Source organism: Primulina huaijiensis, chromosome 8, assembly GCF_012295235.1.
Source record: "Primulina huaijiensis isolate GDHJ02 chromosome 8, ASM1229523v2, whole genome shotgun sequence".
Lineage (NCBI taxonomy): Eukaryota > Viridiplantae > Streptophyta > Magnoliopsida > Lamiales > Gesneriaceae > Primulina > Primulina huaijiensis.
The window spans coordinates 16,804,570-16,820,882 of record NC_133313.1 but is presented as its reverse complement, the minus strand read 5'-3'; the positions used below and the strand labels follow the sequence as shown (position 1 = coordinate 16,820,882).

The 16,313-nt window shown below is 33.4% G+C and overlaps 1 protein-coding gene across 1 annotated transcript; it reads left to right on the top strand.

The window, feature by feature from the left end:
* Positions 1-5,267: 5,267 nt before the first annotated feature.
* On the top strand, positions 5,268-7,443 carry LOC140982295 (RNA polymerase II transcriptional coactivator KELP). Its single transcript, XM_073448762.1, has 3 exons — positions 5,268-5,649; positions 6,319-6,424; positions 7,161-7,443. Exons 1-3 carry the CDS (start codon positions 5,329-5,331, stop codon positions 7,247-7,249), a joined length of 516 nt encoding a protein of 171 aa, XP_073304863.1. The 5' UTR covers positions 5,268-5,328; the 3' UTR covers positions 7,250-7,443.
* The last annotated feature ends 8,870 nt before the right edge of the window (positions 7,444-16,313 follow it).

The following is a 16,313-nucleotide window of genomic DNA, read 5'->3' as shown; positions in this document are numbered from 1 at the left end:
GGTTTAGATTCAATTCTATTCCTTAAGAAAGCTTTCACCTGTGTGTTATCAACTTTCAAAGTGAATTTCTTTGCAAGTAAAAATAATGGCCATTTTTCAAAAGCCCTTTTTACTGCATAAAATTCCTTCTCGTTGATATGCCATCTTATGGCTTCTGCATCTGAGAATAAACCGCTACAATACCTGCATGGTTGTTCTCCATCTGGTGTGAGCTTAGTAAGAACTGCCGCCCACCAATGATCACTGGCATCGGTATACAATATCAAATCATCCTCATCTTGAGGAATAGCCATTTTTGGAAGATTTTTACAAATCTCCTTTAATTGGCATAGTCCTTTTGTGTGTTCATTCGTCCATATAAATCTAGCATCTTTTTTCAATAATGGACTAAACACTTTCCTGTGTTTTGCTAGGTTTTTGATAAACATTCCAGCAAAATTAACAACTCCTAAGAAACTTTGAAGTTGTTTCTTGTCTTTGAGACTTTCTGGAAAATTCTGCACTTTTTCTACTATGTGTTCTTGCAGAATAATTCCTGACTCATCGATTTCAATTCCAAGGAATTCAATCTTTCTTGTAGCAATGACTGCTTTTCTTTTCAGATAAAACCAGCTCTTCTTTTTTACAAACATTAGAGAAAATCTCCAAATGCTTAACATGTTCATTCATATCTTTTGACGCTATTAAAACATCGTCAATATAAACAAACATAAATTTAAAATAATCTTTAAAAAGATTATCCATCTTTCTTTGAAATATCTGGGGTGAATTAGCCAATCCCATTGGTAATACTTCCCAAATATAATGTCCCTGAGGTGTAGAGAAAGCTGTGAATTTCTTGCTTTCTTCTTGCATCCGAATCTGATAAAATTCAGACTTACAATCGAACTTAGAGAATATCTTAGCATTGCGTATGCAACTTATTAGATGTTCTCTACTAGGTATAAAATACCCATCAAACTCCAGAATCTTATTAATTTCTTGATAATTAATAACTAATTTGGGTTTTCCTCGTTTTATCTCACCATGATTTCTTACCAAAAAACCTGGACTACTATATGGTGACATTCCTGCTTTGATTAAACAAAGGTCCAAATGTTCCTTGATTATAATCTGCATATCCCTTTGATCAATAATATTCATTGGGATAGGCTTGCAACGGACAAATTCATACTCTTTGCCTTCCTTAATTTTAAGGAAAGCTTTGAGTTGATTTCTGTCCCACCATGCCAAAGGATCTTCATTGTAATTTTCTTTGATCCTTTTCTTGACATCTTCTAAGGATACCTTAGATTCAAACTCTACTTCATTCTGATGTAGCGTAATCTTTAGGTATTCCATATCTTCTGGTTGGAGCGTTTTATCTGCTCTCAATTGGAGCATTATTTCTCCGAACCTTCTACAATCTTTCATTTTTGGGTTCAGAAGTTGTCCTGAATCACCACGCTTGCTGCGAAACTGGATCGGCAATTTTCTGTAAAATGCCTCTCTTAGTCTCTGGACGATAATTTTGTGGTTACAAGGAGTTGTAAACACTAATCTTCTAGTCTCATTTTCCTGAGTATAGGATTTGAACATTTGTAGGAAATTGTTTCCTAGTAAAATGTCAGCTCCTGTATCATGAAAATAAATTGGTGGTGTTTTCACCTTGTACCAAGGTGTTTGCCCAGCACCGCCAATCATGATTTCAGTCTTCTTAATCCCTTTACATAAGATTAAGATTCTTCTGGAAAAATCTCTTCCAGCAATCTTTGGTAATTCTTCTTCCAAATTATTTGGAAAAACTCCTCGTTTTGCTGTACAAATGCCAGCACCTGAATCAATATAAGCAGCAAAATATTCTGCCTTATATTGTTCATATAACATTCCTACTGGAATGTATATGGAGAATGGACTTGTGGTCATTGGATTTTCCACTTCTTATCTTGTGCCATAAACTCCATTCCATACTCTAGACGTTTCCAAGGTTTATGTTCCTCAAGAAACTCTAGTCCAAGAATCAGTTGATCTGATTCTTTTCCTGGAATTCCTGTGATATGCACTTCCAATTCTCCAACTTGGATCATTCCTTGGTAAGTTCCTATCATAGGTTATTCTAAATAGTAGATGGTATTACAAGGAAATTAATTCCTCTGTTTCGTAATATCAAATACTATTTCGACTTCTTTCCACCCTTCTGGGCATCTAAGCTTTCCTATTGTTGAAAGACTTTTTAGCTCCTGTTGGGTTTCTTGAACAGGGGTTTTTCCCCATCTGTAGCTTGTAATCCTATCTCCTTGAAAAGATAGTCTTCTTGATTCCAATCTAAGACTTTGATTCCTTTGTAGAATCGGTTTGTCTTGTATTTGGATATCTGTTTCTTGTATTACCGGAAACTCAACTCGTTCTGGATAAATTGCCTGAGCAATTTTTCCAAATATTTCTGGTATCTCAATAAACTCATTTCTAATAAACAATTCTGAATGATGTGTATTAGATAGAGCATATGAGATTTGATAGGTAATAGAATATGGTCTATACCTTCCTTCATCAGTCTTTTTTCCTTGAAATTTTGATGCAATGTCAAGGCTCGACTGAAATCTCGATCTGCCAGGTTGTAGGCTATCCTTGGATATATAACTCCTACAATCTTTCCTGCACAGAGATTTCCTGAGATAGTTCTCAGTACTGAATCTTGAAGATTCCCCATTTTTTTATCGCATATAGCAATATCAATGGGTGAATCTATACCTTCTTTAAAAGTAGCTTTTATCATAATCTGGATTGCTCCAATATGAATCCAGGACATAGTCCTTGCTACTTCGATCTTGAGTTTTTGTAATTCCTCCTTAATTTCTTCAGAAGGAATTAACTGCATCTTCATTCTATTGCCAGTCAGTTCCATTGGGATTGCCATCTCCCTTCTAGAAACTTTATAGATCAGATGATGCTTTCTGTTTCTTAGGCCAAGATTTCTCAAGAACTTTTCTATCTGTCCTGCAGAGAATCTTTGATATTTCTGTAGACTAGGATTTTCTTTCATGATCCTTTGGACCATGTTATGAGATATTGTTGTCTGGCTAAAGAACCCAGACAAATCCTCATGTGTTTCGTATCGAAACATCTCGTTTTCAGTCAGATTCCGATTTAGTTCCATCGGATTCTTCTTGACTTAGGACTTCTTCTTCTTCATATATACTTTCATCAGAGGCAATGTCCTCAAATCGGTATACCTGAATAAGATCTTGGTAATAAACTGCTTCTTCAATATCCGGGGTTGGATCGAAGCGTTTAATACCTCTTTTTTCATTTTCTGGACAGTTCGTTGAGATATGACCTCTTGCTCCGCATGTCCAGCAATTACAATCCTTAAAACTTTCATTAGCTCGAGTATGAGCTCTTCGGAAAGTTTTCTTTGTAGGTGTTCTTCCTGTGCTACGAGATGTACTTGATGCCTGAGAAGGTATCCTACTTCTTGATGGTCCACTTCTTTGTCCAGATTTGTAAGATCTGGCTTTCTGTCTAGACCATACTGTTCTTGGTTTCCAAGAGCTTCTTCCACTACTAGCATAAGGATGATTTCTGAAACTCTTCTTTTTATGCTTTTGTGGTTTACTTCCAATAATTGTTGGAAGATCATTTTCTTTACAACACAAAAGAGTACGTTTATTAATACCCCTTAAGCGTTTGTAATTCCTTTGTAATGCTGCCATATGGCACCATTCTGCCAATTTCCTTTAAGGAAAGAGGCTCTTCGTGCCAATGTATCTGGATTTCCAGGTACATACTTCCTTATAAGCATTTCTCTACAGGGACTTGACAGTTTTGCGAAGAAAAGCTGCATAGCTATTTCTTCTTCGACTTCTGAATTCCATCTATATTTAGTAAATAACATAATGTATTCATCTACTAAACAGATGTTATGTAATTCAATACTATACAGAGCTTGAGTATATTTCTTCCTCTTCTTTGTATCTTGACTATTAAAATAATCTACCCCTATAAATTGTGCTTTAAATAGGGTAGCCATTCTTCCGGCTATCTCGCTTAGGGATTCTCCGGCTAGGACTGATTCTTTGGTTTCTACCGAAGTCATGTCCCAAGCAATTTTCACTGATCCCATGAGACTCATTTCCAAAAGTTTAATGAATCCTTCTCTGTTGAGATCAAGTGTTCCTGCTGCGATTCTCATAGCAGATGTCCAATCGTCTATGAGTTCTTCTCTGTTTTTGAAATCTAATACATCTGTATAGGATCTAAAACAGTTTTCCCATAGGGTGTTTGGTGCAAGGGAATTTGATTTCTCCTTGTCCTTGTTCCTGCTGGGTGTGCTCCTCCACCAGTATAAAAATCATTTTGAGATTCTCTCATATTTATATTATGAGATCCCACACTTTCTCTTGGTGGTTCTTGAGAAGATGACCACGTTATGGCAGGTGTTTCACCTCCTGCTGTGTTCATCTTTAGATCTACAACTTTGAGATTTGCGAAAGATTCCGCAAGTTCTTGTAGATCCTCCAGACCAACCCTTTCTAGAGTTGTCATCAGATTAATTTCTTTTCTGAGCCAGACTTAATTAGATTGATCATCTTTTCTTCTTCAGTTAATGGTTTTGACACCACTCTGGCTTTCCCTTGTTGATGTAACAAAGGTTCAGTACCAAATGATGGTGGTAACCAACCTCCTGAAGTTCGTTTACTAGAACTTGGTTGTTGTTCCAGTTTTTTAATTCTTGTTTGAATATCCTTTAATATTTCAAGAATTTCTTCCTGGTTTTCAAGGATTTTTTCAACTCGTTGCGGTACAAAATATAGCATATTGCCATAATTTTGTACTGTTTTCTTAATTTCTCTAAGATCTAAAGAGAGCTTAGAAGAATCGGGTACAATTTCTATAAACTTATTAGATTGAATCATAAGTTTACCTTAGAATTCTCTTTCGGCTCTGGATATCTAACCATAGTTAGATGTTCTTGTGTATATTCCAAAATATTGGAATAATCCTTGTAAATTATTTTTCTCGTACATAAGTTCAGATTCATAATTCTTCTAAATTCTCCTACTCCAACATTTAATTATACCGTAATAATAAAATTTGTGTTTGACATAAATTTACCTAAATAATGATACCATTTTCAAAGGATTTGATTAAGGAAATTAATTAGATATTTAAAATAGAAAAGAGGTTATTTTTCAAAATAAAATTTTGTGAAGGTTAAATTTTTAATTGAATTTTCATTGAAGGCTGTATAACAAAATATCCCCTGTTCCGCTTCCCTCTGAGCTCCACAACACTTACACAGCCCTAACCCTCGAAAAGAAAAAGAAAAAGAAAAAGAAAAAGAAGAAAATGGACGAGGAAACAAAAAAGTTAATCGAAGAAACAGTTTTGGAAATCCTGAACAATTCAAACATGGACGAAACGACCGAGTACAAAATCCGGAAATCCGCATCAGAGAAGCTGGAAATTGACCTTTCGGAACCCAGTAGGAAGAAATTCGTCAGGCAGGTCGTGGAGTCATACCTCCGGGAACAGCAGGGCAAAGCTGAGCAACTGGAGGAGCAACAGAAGGCGGAGGAGGAAGAGGAAGAGGAAGAGGAAGAGGAAGATAACAGTAAAAAGAGAGGTGATCGAGAGTATGATGATGAAGGTGGCTTAATAATGTGCCGCGTGAGTCTTTTTATGTATATTTATTTATTAGTTTTTATGAATATGATTGAAGGAATTTTTTTAGTTGAGGTTTTGCATAACTGTTCCCTGTTCACTCACTCGATCGTATGTTTTGGAACTATGTTTGCTTCGTCTGATTATGTGATTTCTGTAGGTTTTCTAGCATCTGTTTGTGTTTTGATTGGTTTATGATTTTAATTTGTGATGCTGAACCAAGAACTGAGTCAAGAGGGGACCAGAGGAGCTAGTTTATGAGTTATGTCATAACTTGTAATTTTTAGAAACATTATCCCTAAAAATTTGGAATACTTTTGGTTGTGAGGTAAAACCACTTTGCTGCGCATGCTAGTTCGTGGTTGTTCTTGGCTGTAGCAATGGTGTTTTTGATAATCTCGTCCTATACTTTCAGAGCCCGTTCATACAAATACCATTTGTCTGTTCTGAACTTGATGCTCACAATAAAATTGTTTTCTTCTTTCAAAGAACTTCCTCTGTACGTACGTTTTTATTACATTCATATAATCATTGAAGTGGGCGGGTTGCAGTATGTAACAGTCATAATAAATTTATCTTTTTGTAATATTCCTAAATTTTTGTTATTTTTTGTTCATTTTCAGTTTCTTTGGTCCTTGAACTTTTCTTTTAAGTAATTTTCTTTTTTATATGTAGTTGTCGAAGAGCAGGAGGGTGACTATATCTGAATTTAGAGGGAGGACTTTGGTATCAATTAGGGAGTATTACAGTAAAGGTGGCAAAGAGCTTCCATCAGCCAAAGGTACTTATTTCTCATGGACCTTTTAGTACTGAAGCTTATGATTTACTTGCATGTGAAAGTCGTCTCTTGTCCATGCTATGTTGATTTTTTCTTTTTTTTACCTCATAACATGTGATTAAATCTATAATAAAGATGTCTGATATGGGTTAAAAAGGCGAAATTTATTTGTTGAAATAATATTCTCCCCTGTCTGCATCTTGTGTATTGGCAATATTATTTCAATTGCGATTCTTCCAGTGCCATCTAGTGATTTCTCTGGTATTTGGTGATATTTACATTCAAATTTCTTTACATCTTATCCTATATATATTTTATCTTGTGACATGCTATTAGTATACGTTATTTTTATTTCTTTTTAATTATTGAGAAAGGAAAAGTGCCTCATTATGAAGCTAAAAATCAAATAACTAGAATGACAAGAACCGTGGGCGGCTGAATGAATGATAATCGGACCAGTTTTTCTATTATAAAATGCCGGTCCGTTGGTCGACATCCCTGTACCATGTAATTTAGGGCCTGAGATTGTGCTTGGATAATCTCACTCAATACTATATGTTAAGTAAGAGTCCCCTAAAGGGTTTTCTTTTATTCATTCTGATGTGTCACTGATAAGAACTCCATTGAGCTCTTTTCTGTCTCTTTCATTGATAGATTTTTCTAATGATCATTTAGTTGAAGTTAGAATATAAATTTGATTTTTCGAATAATGTGAAACTTTGGATGTATGGACTTGCAGGAATAAGCTTGACTCCTGAGCAATGGGCATCCTTCAAGAAGAACTTACCCGCTATTGAGAAGGCAATCAAGAAAATGGAATCTATGTGAACTGAAAGGTTGGCTTCTAGGAAAGAAGACGGTATATCTACTTCTGTCCTTTGAACAATGAAATCTGCATCGATTTTGTGCTGTGATACTACTACTGCCTTTTGATTTTGTAGGGTTTGATCACGTAATATAAGCATGCATCGTATGTTCATTTTCTCATTTGACAAGTTTACCTTGGTGCATCCATTTGTTTACTATGGCTCCATCAATTGAGATTAGCTATTCATGGAATCATGGATGAAAACACATTAAAAAAAGAGAGTAATTCACAAACTAGATCAGTTGAGTTCAAAAACTCAATAATCAAGCAAACAGCAACAAAGATATAATGCATCACAAAATATGGAACATCAAGTAAATCACTGGTGGGGCGGAGCTGATTCCACCCCTACGCTGCGGCCGAAAGAAGATAAACAGGATTCAGTTCCTAGTGTGTATAGTCGGGACTTGGTTGAAGCGTCGGTTGTCAAGAGAATAAGAGACGAAAAGAAAACATCTACCAGCTTACACCCCACGACCAAGATCCCTTTTCCCTCCTAGGAGTTGATATTGCTGCAACCCTCATTTGCTCGATCAACGCTTCGAAATTCACTTGTTTTGACATAATATCTTCGAAGTCATTTCGGTTAATCATTACTTTAACTCTCCAAATGCCTCTTTTCGGAGCCAGGACTCGAACCGATTTTCGGTCAAATTGCCTGGAATCAGTAGCATCCGCAACTGCTTTAAGACTGCAATTTCCCATTTGTATTTGACTCACACACCCGATAAAACCTAGGTAGTGAAGATGGATGTGTTGGTATATTTATCTGGATATATACAAGAATTTGGGGAAAATGTAAAAGGGTTCACGGGCTTTGAATGAATGGTTGGCATTTTATGGAACACTTGATTAAATTTGAAACAAAATTTTGTAGGAATTCAACGCAAATCACAAACCCATATACCGACAGGATGGGCAAGTATGATAGTAGATATAAAAATAAATCTACCTATCTCACCAAAAAAAAAGTTTTTACTAATAAACTATTCCCATGTGTAATTGATACTTTTGTGTTCCCACTTGCAGAAGTACTATATTACCGACAAACTTGTTTAATTTTAATAATTATAATAATAATAAAATTTTGTTGTCAAATTGAAGTTTTAATATGCTATTTTTGTATTTTTTACAATTTTATGTCTTTTTTGATGTGATGTTGAGGTGCATATTGTTACATCAGCACTCTCGATAAAAAAAATCTCAAAAATCGAAAAATACATGACTGAAACTTAAATTTGATGACATGGATGAACAAAAAATTCTTTTAATAATAATAAAAATAAAATAAAGCAATCATACATTAGGCTACATGATATTAATGCACATCGGTTGCTAAGTTGTTTCTGAATTTGTAGTAAGAACATTAAGCAAGTCAAAATTAGACCCACCGTGAAACCAGGAATATGAATATTTATTGAATCAATTTAATTTAACAAAAGAAAGAAAGAAAAGATTACAAAAATATAAACAAAAAATGAGCGATTCCCCGCAAAAAAAGTATACAAATCTCATTCTTTTTTCCCATTCACCGTCCAAAACCTATTCCATCCCCTCCCAAAAGTCTACAAACTCCCAAACCAAAAAACACAAGGAAAAATCTTCAAGAAGCCATGGATTCTCGTTCTTTCAATGTGATCGTCACTACGACCACACTACTTTTCTTGATCGCATCTTTCGTCCCGAGGGCCGAATCTGATAATATCCTAACGCAACCTCTAACCAAGATCTTCCCCAAAATCGAGGTGACGCTATCCAACGACGGCAAGGACAGCATCTGGTACATGTGCCAGATGACGGATACAGATGATTCCTTGCATGAACTCCCACCAAGGACAACCTATCGATTCAAATTCACGCAGATTGCTTTCCCCATGAGATGGTGCTACTTGTACATCAACCCCAACAGCAACGGGTTCTTTTGGGTGTACACGGTGAGGGCGCGGTGCACCAATTGCTTCTGGAGCATCAACAAGCACCCCTTCTTGTATCGTGGTGATAGATCACGTTGGGAACGACAGAAACTCTACATGCCTAACGGTTTCGCCATTGACAAGTTTTTGACCGGTAAGCCTCCCTCCAGTACAAATACATCGGCTTCTTGAAATCGTATTTACGCGCGTTGCTCGTTTATTTTCTCTTTTGTATTTTATCCGTTGTGGATGGAGATTTGAAATGTATGTTCACGAGTTTCAGTTCGGTTCGGTTCGGTTTGATTTTTTTTAATTTATGGGATGTTTCTTGTTTTGAGGAGAAGATATATAACACAATTCATGCAAGTTGTTGCATGCATGTATTCGATGGTTATGATACGTACTTTTGTTGTTGAATTAATGAACCAAATATATTGTTTTGGTGGTGGACTACTTCTTGATTGAAAATGTATGCAAATTTTATGTGTTATTATTATTATTATTTTAAAAAAGAATATGTTATACAAATATGCAAATATTTGTAAAATTTGTATATAAATGTTTTAAAATATGAATCTTAAAAATCACTGAATAAATCTTTAAATTTTTATTATTTTTATGTATTATTATTCTATATATTTAGACTTTAATAAAGATATATATTTAAGTTTGATTATATTTATATTATTTTAATATAAGAAGCATTTTATTTAATACAAAAAAATTTATATATAAAAATCTATGGTTCATGTGATAGTTTAAAATTAAATAAACAATTATACTTTCTTAAATTAACAATTATGATTTTATAAATTGGGTTTTTAGAATAAAAAGTGGTCGTAGAATAAAATTTTAAAGGAAAAAAAAATATCTTGTAAGGTTTTTTTATGTGTAAATATTAATGAATGAATACCTTGAGATATTTTGTGCTTTATAATTGCTTATATTTGTGTTGTCTCATTATAAAAAAGACTGATCATTCTATATATAGAGTGTTTAGATTTTTTTTAACTAATTATTAAAAGTGAATCATGTTTAGATATACTTAAAAAATCTTGAAAATTATTTTTTCATGGACAAAATATACTATTTATATTAATTTTTAAAATTTTTATTAAAAGATTAAAAAATTAACTTTTAAAATCTTATCATTTTAAAATTTTTATTTGTTTTTATCCTTACATAATATTCGCCTTTACTTATGAGCAATATGAAAATTTATTCTTGCTACAAAAATGATATTTTGAAGATTGTGCTGATTTTTGGAATTTGTTATAAATGAAATATTGAAAATTTTGGCATTCTAATTTCTTCCAATAGTTGTATAATTTATGTAATTAAATAAATATTTTTGACAAATTAAGTCAGTATTTTCTAATTTTTAATAATTTCATTGTACAATTTAAGATTTTTTCTAGAATACATTTTTAATATACATCGATTACAATATATGTTGTTAAAGAAAATATACATAAAAGGATTTTGCTTCGGGCGCGATGACAAAATCCTTCCAGGATATTCGAAAACAATAAGGAATTTATAAAAAGAAAATTTAGAGAAAAAACTTATATTCCTTCATAAAAAAATAAAGAAGGAGACGAAAAATTGAAGTAAATTTAGCATTGAAGATGTAAACATTTATAACAATTGAAATAACCTTTGGGGAGGGCTATGCACTTTTCTGAATAGGCATTTTTTTTCATGAATATACATTTTTTCATTTAAATCATTGCACTAATTCATCCAAAGATGTTTTATTAATTTAATTATTAAGTAAAATAACATATCCAAATTTTGGACAATCAATTTATCACTAACTATATCTAATATATGTGGTTGGGACAAGATCGATCAGGTAAACAAACAAAAGAGGGGTGACATTATATTTTATTATCTATTTATTTTATATTTAATAAAGTCCAGTTTTCTTCTACTCTTACCTTATTTGATATAGCAAAATATGCTGATATCAAATTATTGTTTTAGGACATAAAAGGTAGTAGATCTTATCACATTGATCTTTAAATTTTGATATGTAGAATATTTTAAAATAGGTAAAAACTTGTGTGAGAAGGTCTCACGGATCGTATTTTGTGAGACGAATATCTTATTTGGGTCATCCACGAAAAAGTATTAATTTTTAGAGTGGGTCTCATGTGAGACCGTCTCACTGATCTTAATTTGTGAGACGGGTCAACCCTATCGATATTCACAATAAAAAGTAATACTCTTAGCATAAAAAGTAATACTTTTTCATAGATGACCCAAATAAGATATCCGTCTCACAAATAAGACCCGTGAGACCGTCTCACAAATAAGAACCGTGAGACCGTCTCACACAAGTTTTTGTCTACTTTTTATTGTGAATATCGGTAGGATTGCCCCGTCTTACAGATAAAGATTCGTGAGACCGTCTCACAAGAGACCTACTCTTTAAAATATAGAATATTGAGTTAGAACTTAGAACGTATATTCCCAAGTTTATAACTATCATAATTATATTGTCAATCCATCGATTCAAAAACTTAATGTTCTTGTGCCATAATTTCATTTACTTGATAGAATAATCGAAACGTGATATTTGTGCAGTTGTACAATTTTAAAAATTAGAGTTGCATTAATACCACGAGATATAACTTTTGGTAAAACGAAAAACGATCGATCCTACAATTTGTATCAAAGTCAATGTCACATATTTGATTATCATTTATTGCAATGAGTGAAATTATTGTAAGAGAGATTGTTGTGGTGCAATAATTGTCTCTGTTTGTTAGAGCAATCGAAACGTCATTCTTGAGTTAATGTATAGTTTAAAAGATTAAGATTACATCGTTACTTCCAATTATAACTTTTGGTAAAACACCAAACGCTCGATCATAAACTTAATTTTGAACAAATAGGTTTAAAGTTTTTTATGATTATTAAATTATGTATCATACAATAGGATTTAAAAATTTAATTAGTTTTTTTTTTTAAAAAAAAAAGCGATGTACTGAGCTACCTACTTAAAATTTAAAACCTTAGTGTATACCACATTAAATGTGATATTAAAAAAGAGTTTTATGATTGTGATCTTTTGAGTTGTCGAATTTCAATTTTAGATTATTAACGTTTGTTTTATTTGTAATTTAAATATTTTTCTAATATGACGATGATATGATATAAATACGGTACAATATTAGTACAATATCACATCAAGGTTCCAATAAAAAACGACCAAATTTGCTAGAAATTTAAAATACTATATAAGACTAAAATTTGAAAATATTGAACATCAAATATAAGAATAAAAATTGCAATTTTTCCTATTATAAAAATGGAAANATGGCTTTAGACTGTTGAGGGAAACTTGTCAACAATCTAAAGCCATGAACGTTCATGAAATCTTGATTTGTTATGCGTGTGTTTGGAACTTTGTATAAATGAAATTTGAGATTTTTATGTTGAACTATTGATGGATTTTGATGAGGATCCTGGTGAGCGTCAGCAAAATCTCCTGCATGATGAGGTATGGGACAACCATTATCGCCTTCAACAATTACTTATTCCGGATTATAAGCGGATATAGTCTTTCTTTTAAATCCTTGCAAACAGATCTCCTCCCTTCTTCGATCGTCTAATCAAGTCCACGATCAGAGACTGGATTTCTCGTATAGATCGCAATAGAGATCTAAACGAAATTTGCATCGAGATTGGATCGCAGGAATTTTAGAAATCCAGCGACGTTGCTTCCAAAATTGAGGTGACCAAAAATTTTTGGGGAGAGAATGGGAAATTCTTGGTGTAAAAATTGTATTGTATATTGTTTTTTTCTTATGTTATCAGCATTTGATAAGATATTTATAAAAATATAATATCACAATCCTCTTAAGATTCTGACTATATCATGATTTTTTATTTTCATTATTTAAATTCTCATGTTGTATTTTATTTCTTGAAAATACCAAGCAAAATTAAATTATTATCAACTTTTAATAATACAATACACACACACACGCATATATACATCTATATATTTATTCATGCTTTAAATTAAATAACTTTTATTTAATTAATTTATTTATTTATCATAGACTCTTCTAGAATGTTTCATAAGAATTTTGCACTTAGTAGTCATTATTATTAATTTATTATTTAATTAGTACATTTTAAATTTACTAAATAAATAATTTTGAACTCATTATATGACGATCATACATGGCCGATGTATCGAGGGTACAAGTCTCGTTCATATAATGAAAAATAAAAATTTAGAAGGACAAAAATTTTCACTGATCCATTTTTTGCAGCTGTCAGTTTTGTGAACCCCTTCACTAAAATAGATAGTTTTACTCTCCAAACTTAATTAGTTGTTAAACTAATTTCCACAAATTTCATTACATGGAAACAACTTATAAACTCCTTTATAAGTATTCTATTTGATCTTCATCAAACTACAGTAGCTAAATTCAATTATTTGAACTTTGAATTTCTCGACAGGAACACAAAATCCGATACTTATGTGAACCTCAATGATGCAGGGATACAGCTAGCTGTTGGTCTACATCTCCATGTGATTCAGAATAACATCTATTTATATTCTGGCTTACCTTAATTAGCCTCATTCCTTCATCAACCCCTTGATCATTAACATCAGACCTCATATCTGATTGCAGACATCAAATCATGGTAAGAGCGTCTAGTAGTATCGTCCCATGATCTCCTAGGTATCATTGATAGTGTCTACAAGAACCTTAAGTTATAGTTAACGTACACTACGTTCTCTTCAACTCATATATCCTGATCAAATCTGCAATCATTGGTATATCGAAAGTTGCAAATGAATTCGATAACGATGTGTTGTATCTTTGAGTAATAATAGTGATATGGTATGCGCAACTGAATAAACCTCTTTCCCAAATGCACTTGTATTTTCTGACAAGATATTTCTCGAACTATGAACTCATCATGTCACATAGGATAACTTCACCCGTGAGTGAGCGGTGAATCCCCGACTACAATGCATTGACTCCTACGTATTTCGAAACTACACCCAACCTCGCCACTTGGTGACTCTCAATTGAGTCGGCAAAGGGATCAAAGTACATGCTAGTACGTAGAGTTTTTACGTTATCCCGTGTCAAATGACTAATAGTGTACAACCATAACGACAGACTATACCACTCGATAAAAGATAACCACTTGAAAAGTCCGATGGAAGGTTGTTCAGTGCATCATTAAATAATCCTCATTTGTATGAATAGATATCTGTATACCCTTACCAATGAACATAATGTTTACATCACATATGTTAGTCTCTAACTCAAACGACATTTATCCTTATTTTAGACGGCTAAATCGACTAGGAATTTGTTTAGAATATACGTTACGCTAGAAATTAATTTGTTAGGAATTTCAGTTCACCTACCCCTCATTATTTACTTAATTCGCTCGATAATGATATACGCTTCTGACAGGATTTCCTACACAATTCAACACGCCCTCTAGAGCTATGCCAAACTAATTCTACTCAGTGAAGTAATTACATTTCTTTAATTATTTATCAAAGGTGAATCACATATCGTTCTATGAAATCCTCTAGTTTTCGTCCTACCGGGACTATGACTATCGACGCGTATCCGACTTCGTATTTCTATGTAAATTGTAAATCCACGAGATATGTTACTCGTTCTTATCACAAGCTATTCTCTCAAACTCACTCGCGATATAAAATTTGTTAATAAAGTTAACTACGCTCTAACAGCACGATAACACAATAGCATAATAAAAAATAAACCAAAAATCGAAATATATATTAACTAAATCGGTTTCGGGGTAGGATCTCCTTAAATCCCAACAAATATTGTAAGTTAGCTACTCGAATTCATAGTAAAAATAAACACAATAATGTTTAAATGATAAAAACTAGATTAGAAATACTATTCATGACGAAAGTGCGAGGGACGGTGCCCGGAAATCTTCAAATCTTCTATCCAAGCCTTTGCTCCAATCTTTTTCTCTTTTTTACCTTCCTTGGCTGCTCTCAATGATGTCTGAATGAATCAAAATCGTTCCAAAATCCCCTCCATATCAGCCTCCTTCCGAAAATTTGGGAAGAAATCGACCAGCAAATCTTTCCAAAATTAGGTGGCGCTCGGGCGGTCAAGTCTTACCGCTCGAGCGCCACACTCTCTGTTTTCAACTTTTTCTCATAGCCAACCACGCTCGAGAGGTAAAATCTTACCACTCGAGCGCCAAGTCTTCTGTCAATTTCTTTTGAACTCACACCTCTCGCGCCCGGTAGAAGAATATTACCGGCCGAGCGCCACGTCCTCTGGAAATTCACTTAGCAATTCACATCTCGCGCCCGAATGGTAAAATATTACCACTCGGGCGCCAACCTTTCTGCCCGTTGTCCTCTTGGTTTGCACATTTTAGTTCCGATTCCAGTTTTCCGGCCATTTAACCTGCAAATTCATTGCGTAGAAATGAGACAAAATCATTTCCATATGCTTACCCTAAAATGAACAAAAAGTAAATTAAACGTACGCATGCACAATGCAAACACACACAAAACTAATGCAATAAAACATGTAAAAATGACAATTATCAAAAAGCAGTTGATAAAACACCGTATGAGATATGAATGAGAAAAACTCCTAAATATTCTTACTTAAGAATATGAGGATGTCCTGCTTACGTAAAACATAGAGTGGGAGACAAATTGGATAGTCTATCTATTTTGTGCTACATTGTAGGGTATCCAAATAATTCTGTTGGATTCTATTTCTATCATCACAAGGAAGCAAAAATGTTTGTTTCAAGAAATGTCACATTCTTAGATAAGGAATTTCTATTAGATAGAAAATGTGTGATGATATAAATTAAAGAAATTCAAGATACTCCCTCAACTGTAGAAGTTGAACCTAATCCCCAACAGCCAGCACTTGAAGTAAACGCACCTGGAAGGTCTGATAGGATTATTAGACCACCTGTTAGATATACGCTTCTTTATTAACGAGGTCGTGAATGAGCCTTGTGATGGATGTGATCCAATGAACTTCAAAAAAACAATATCTGATACTGATTCATCCAAATGGCTTGAAGCCATGCAGTCTGAAATTGACTCTAT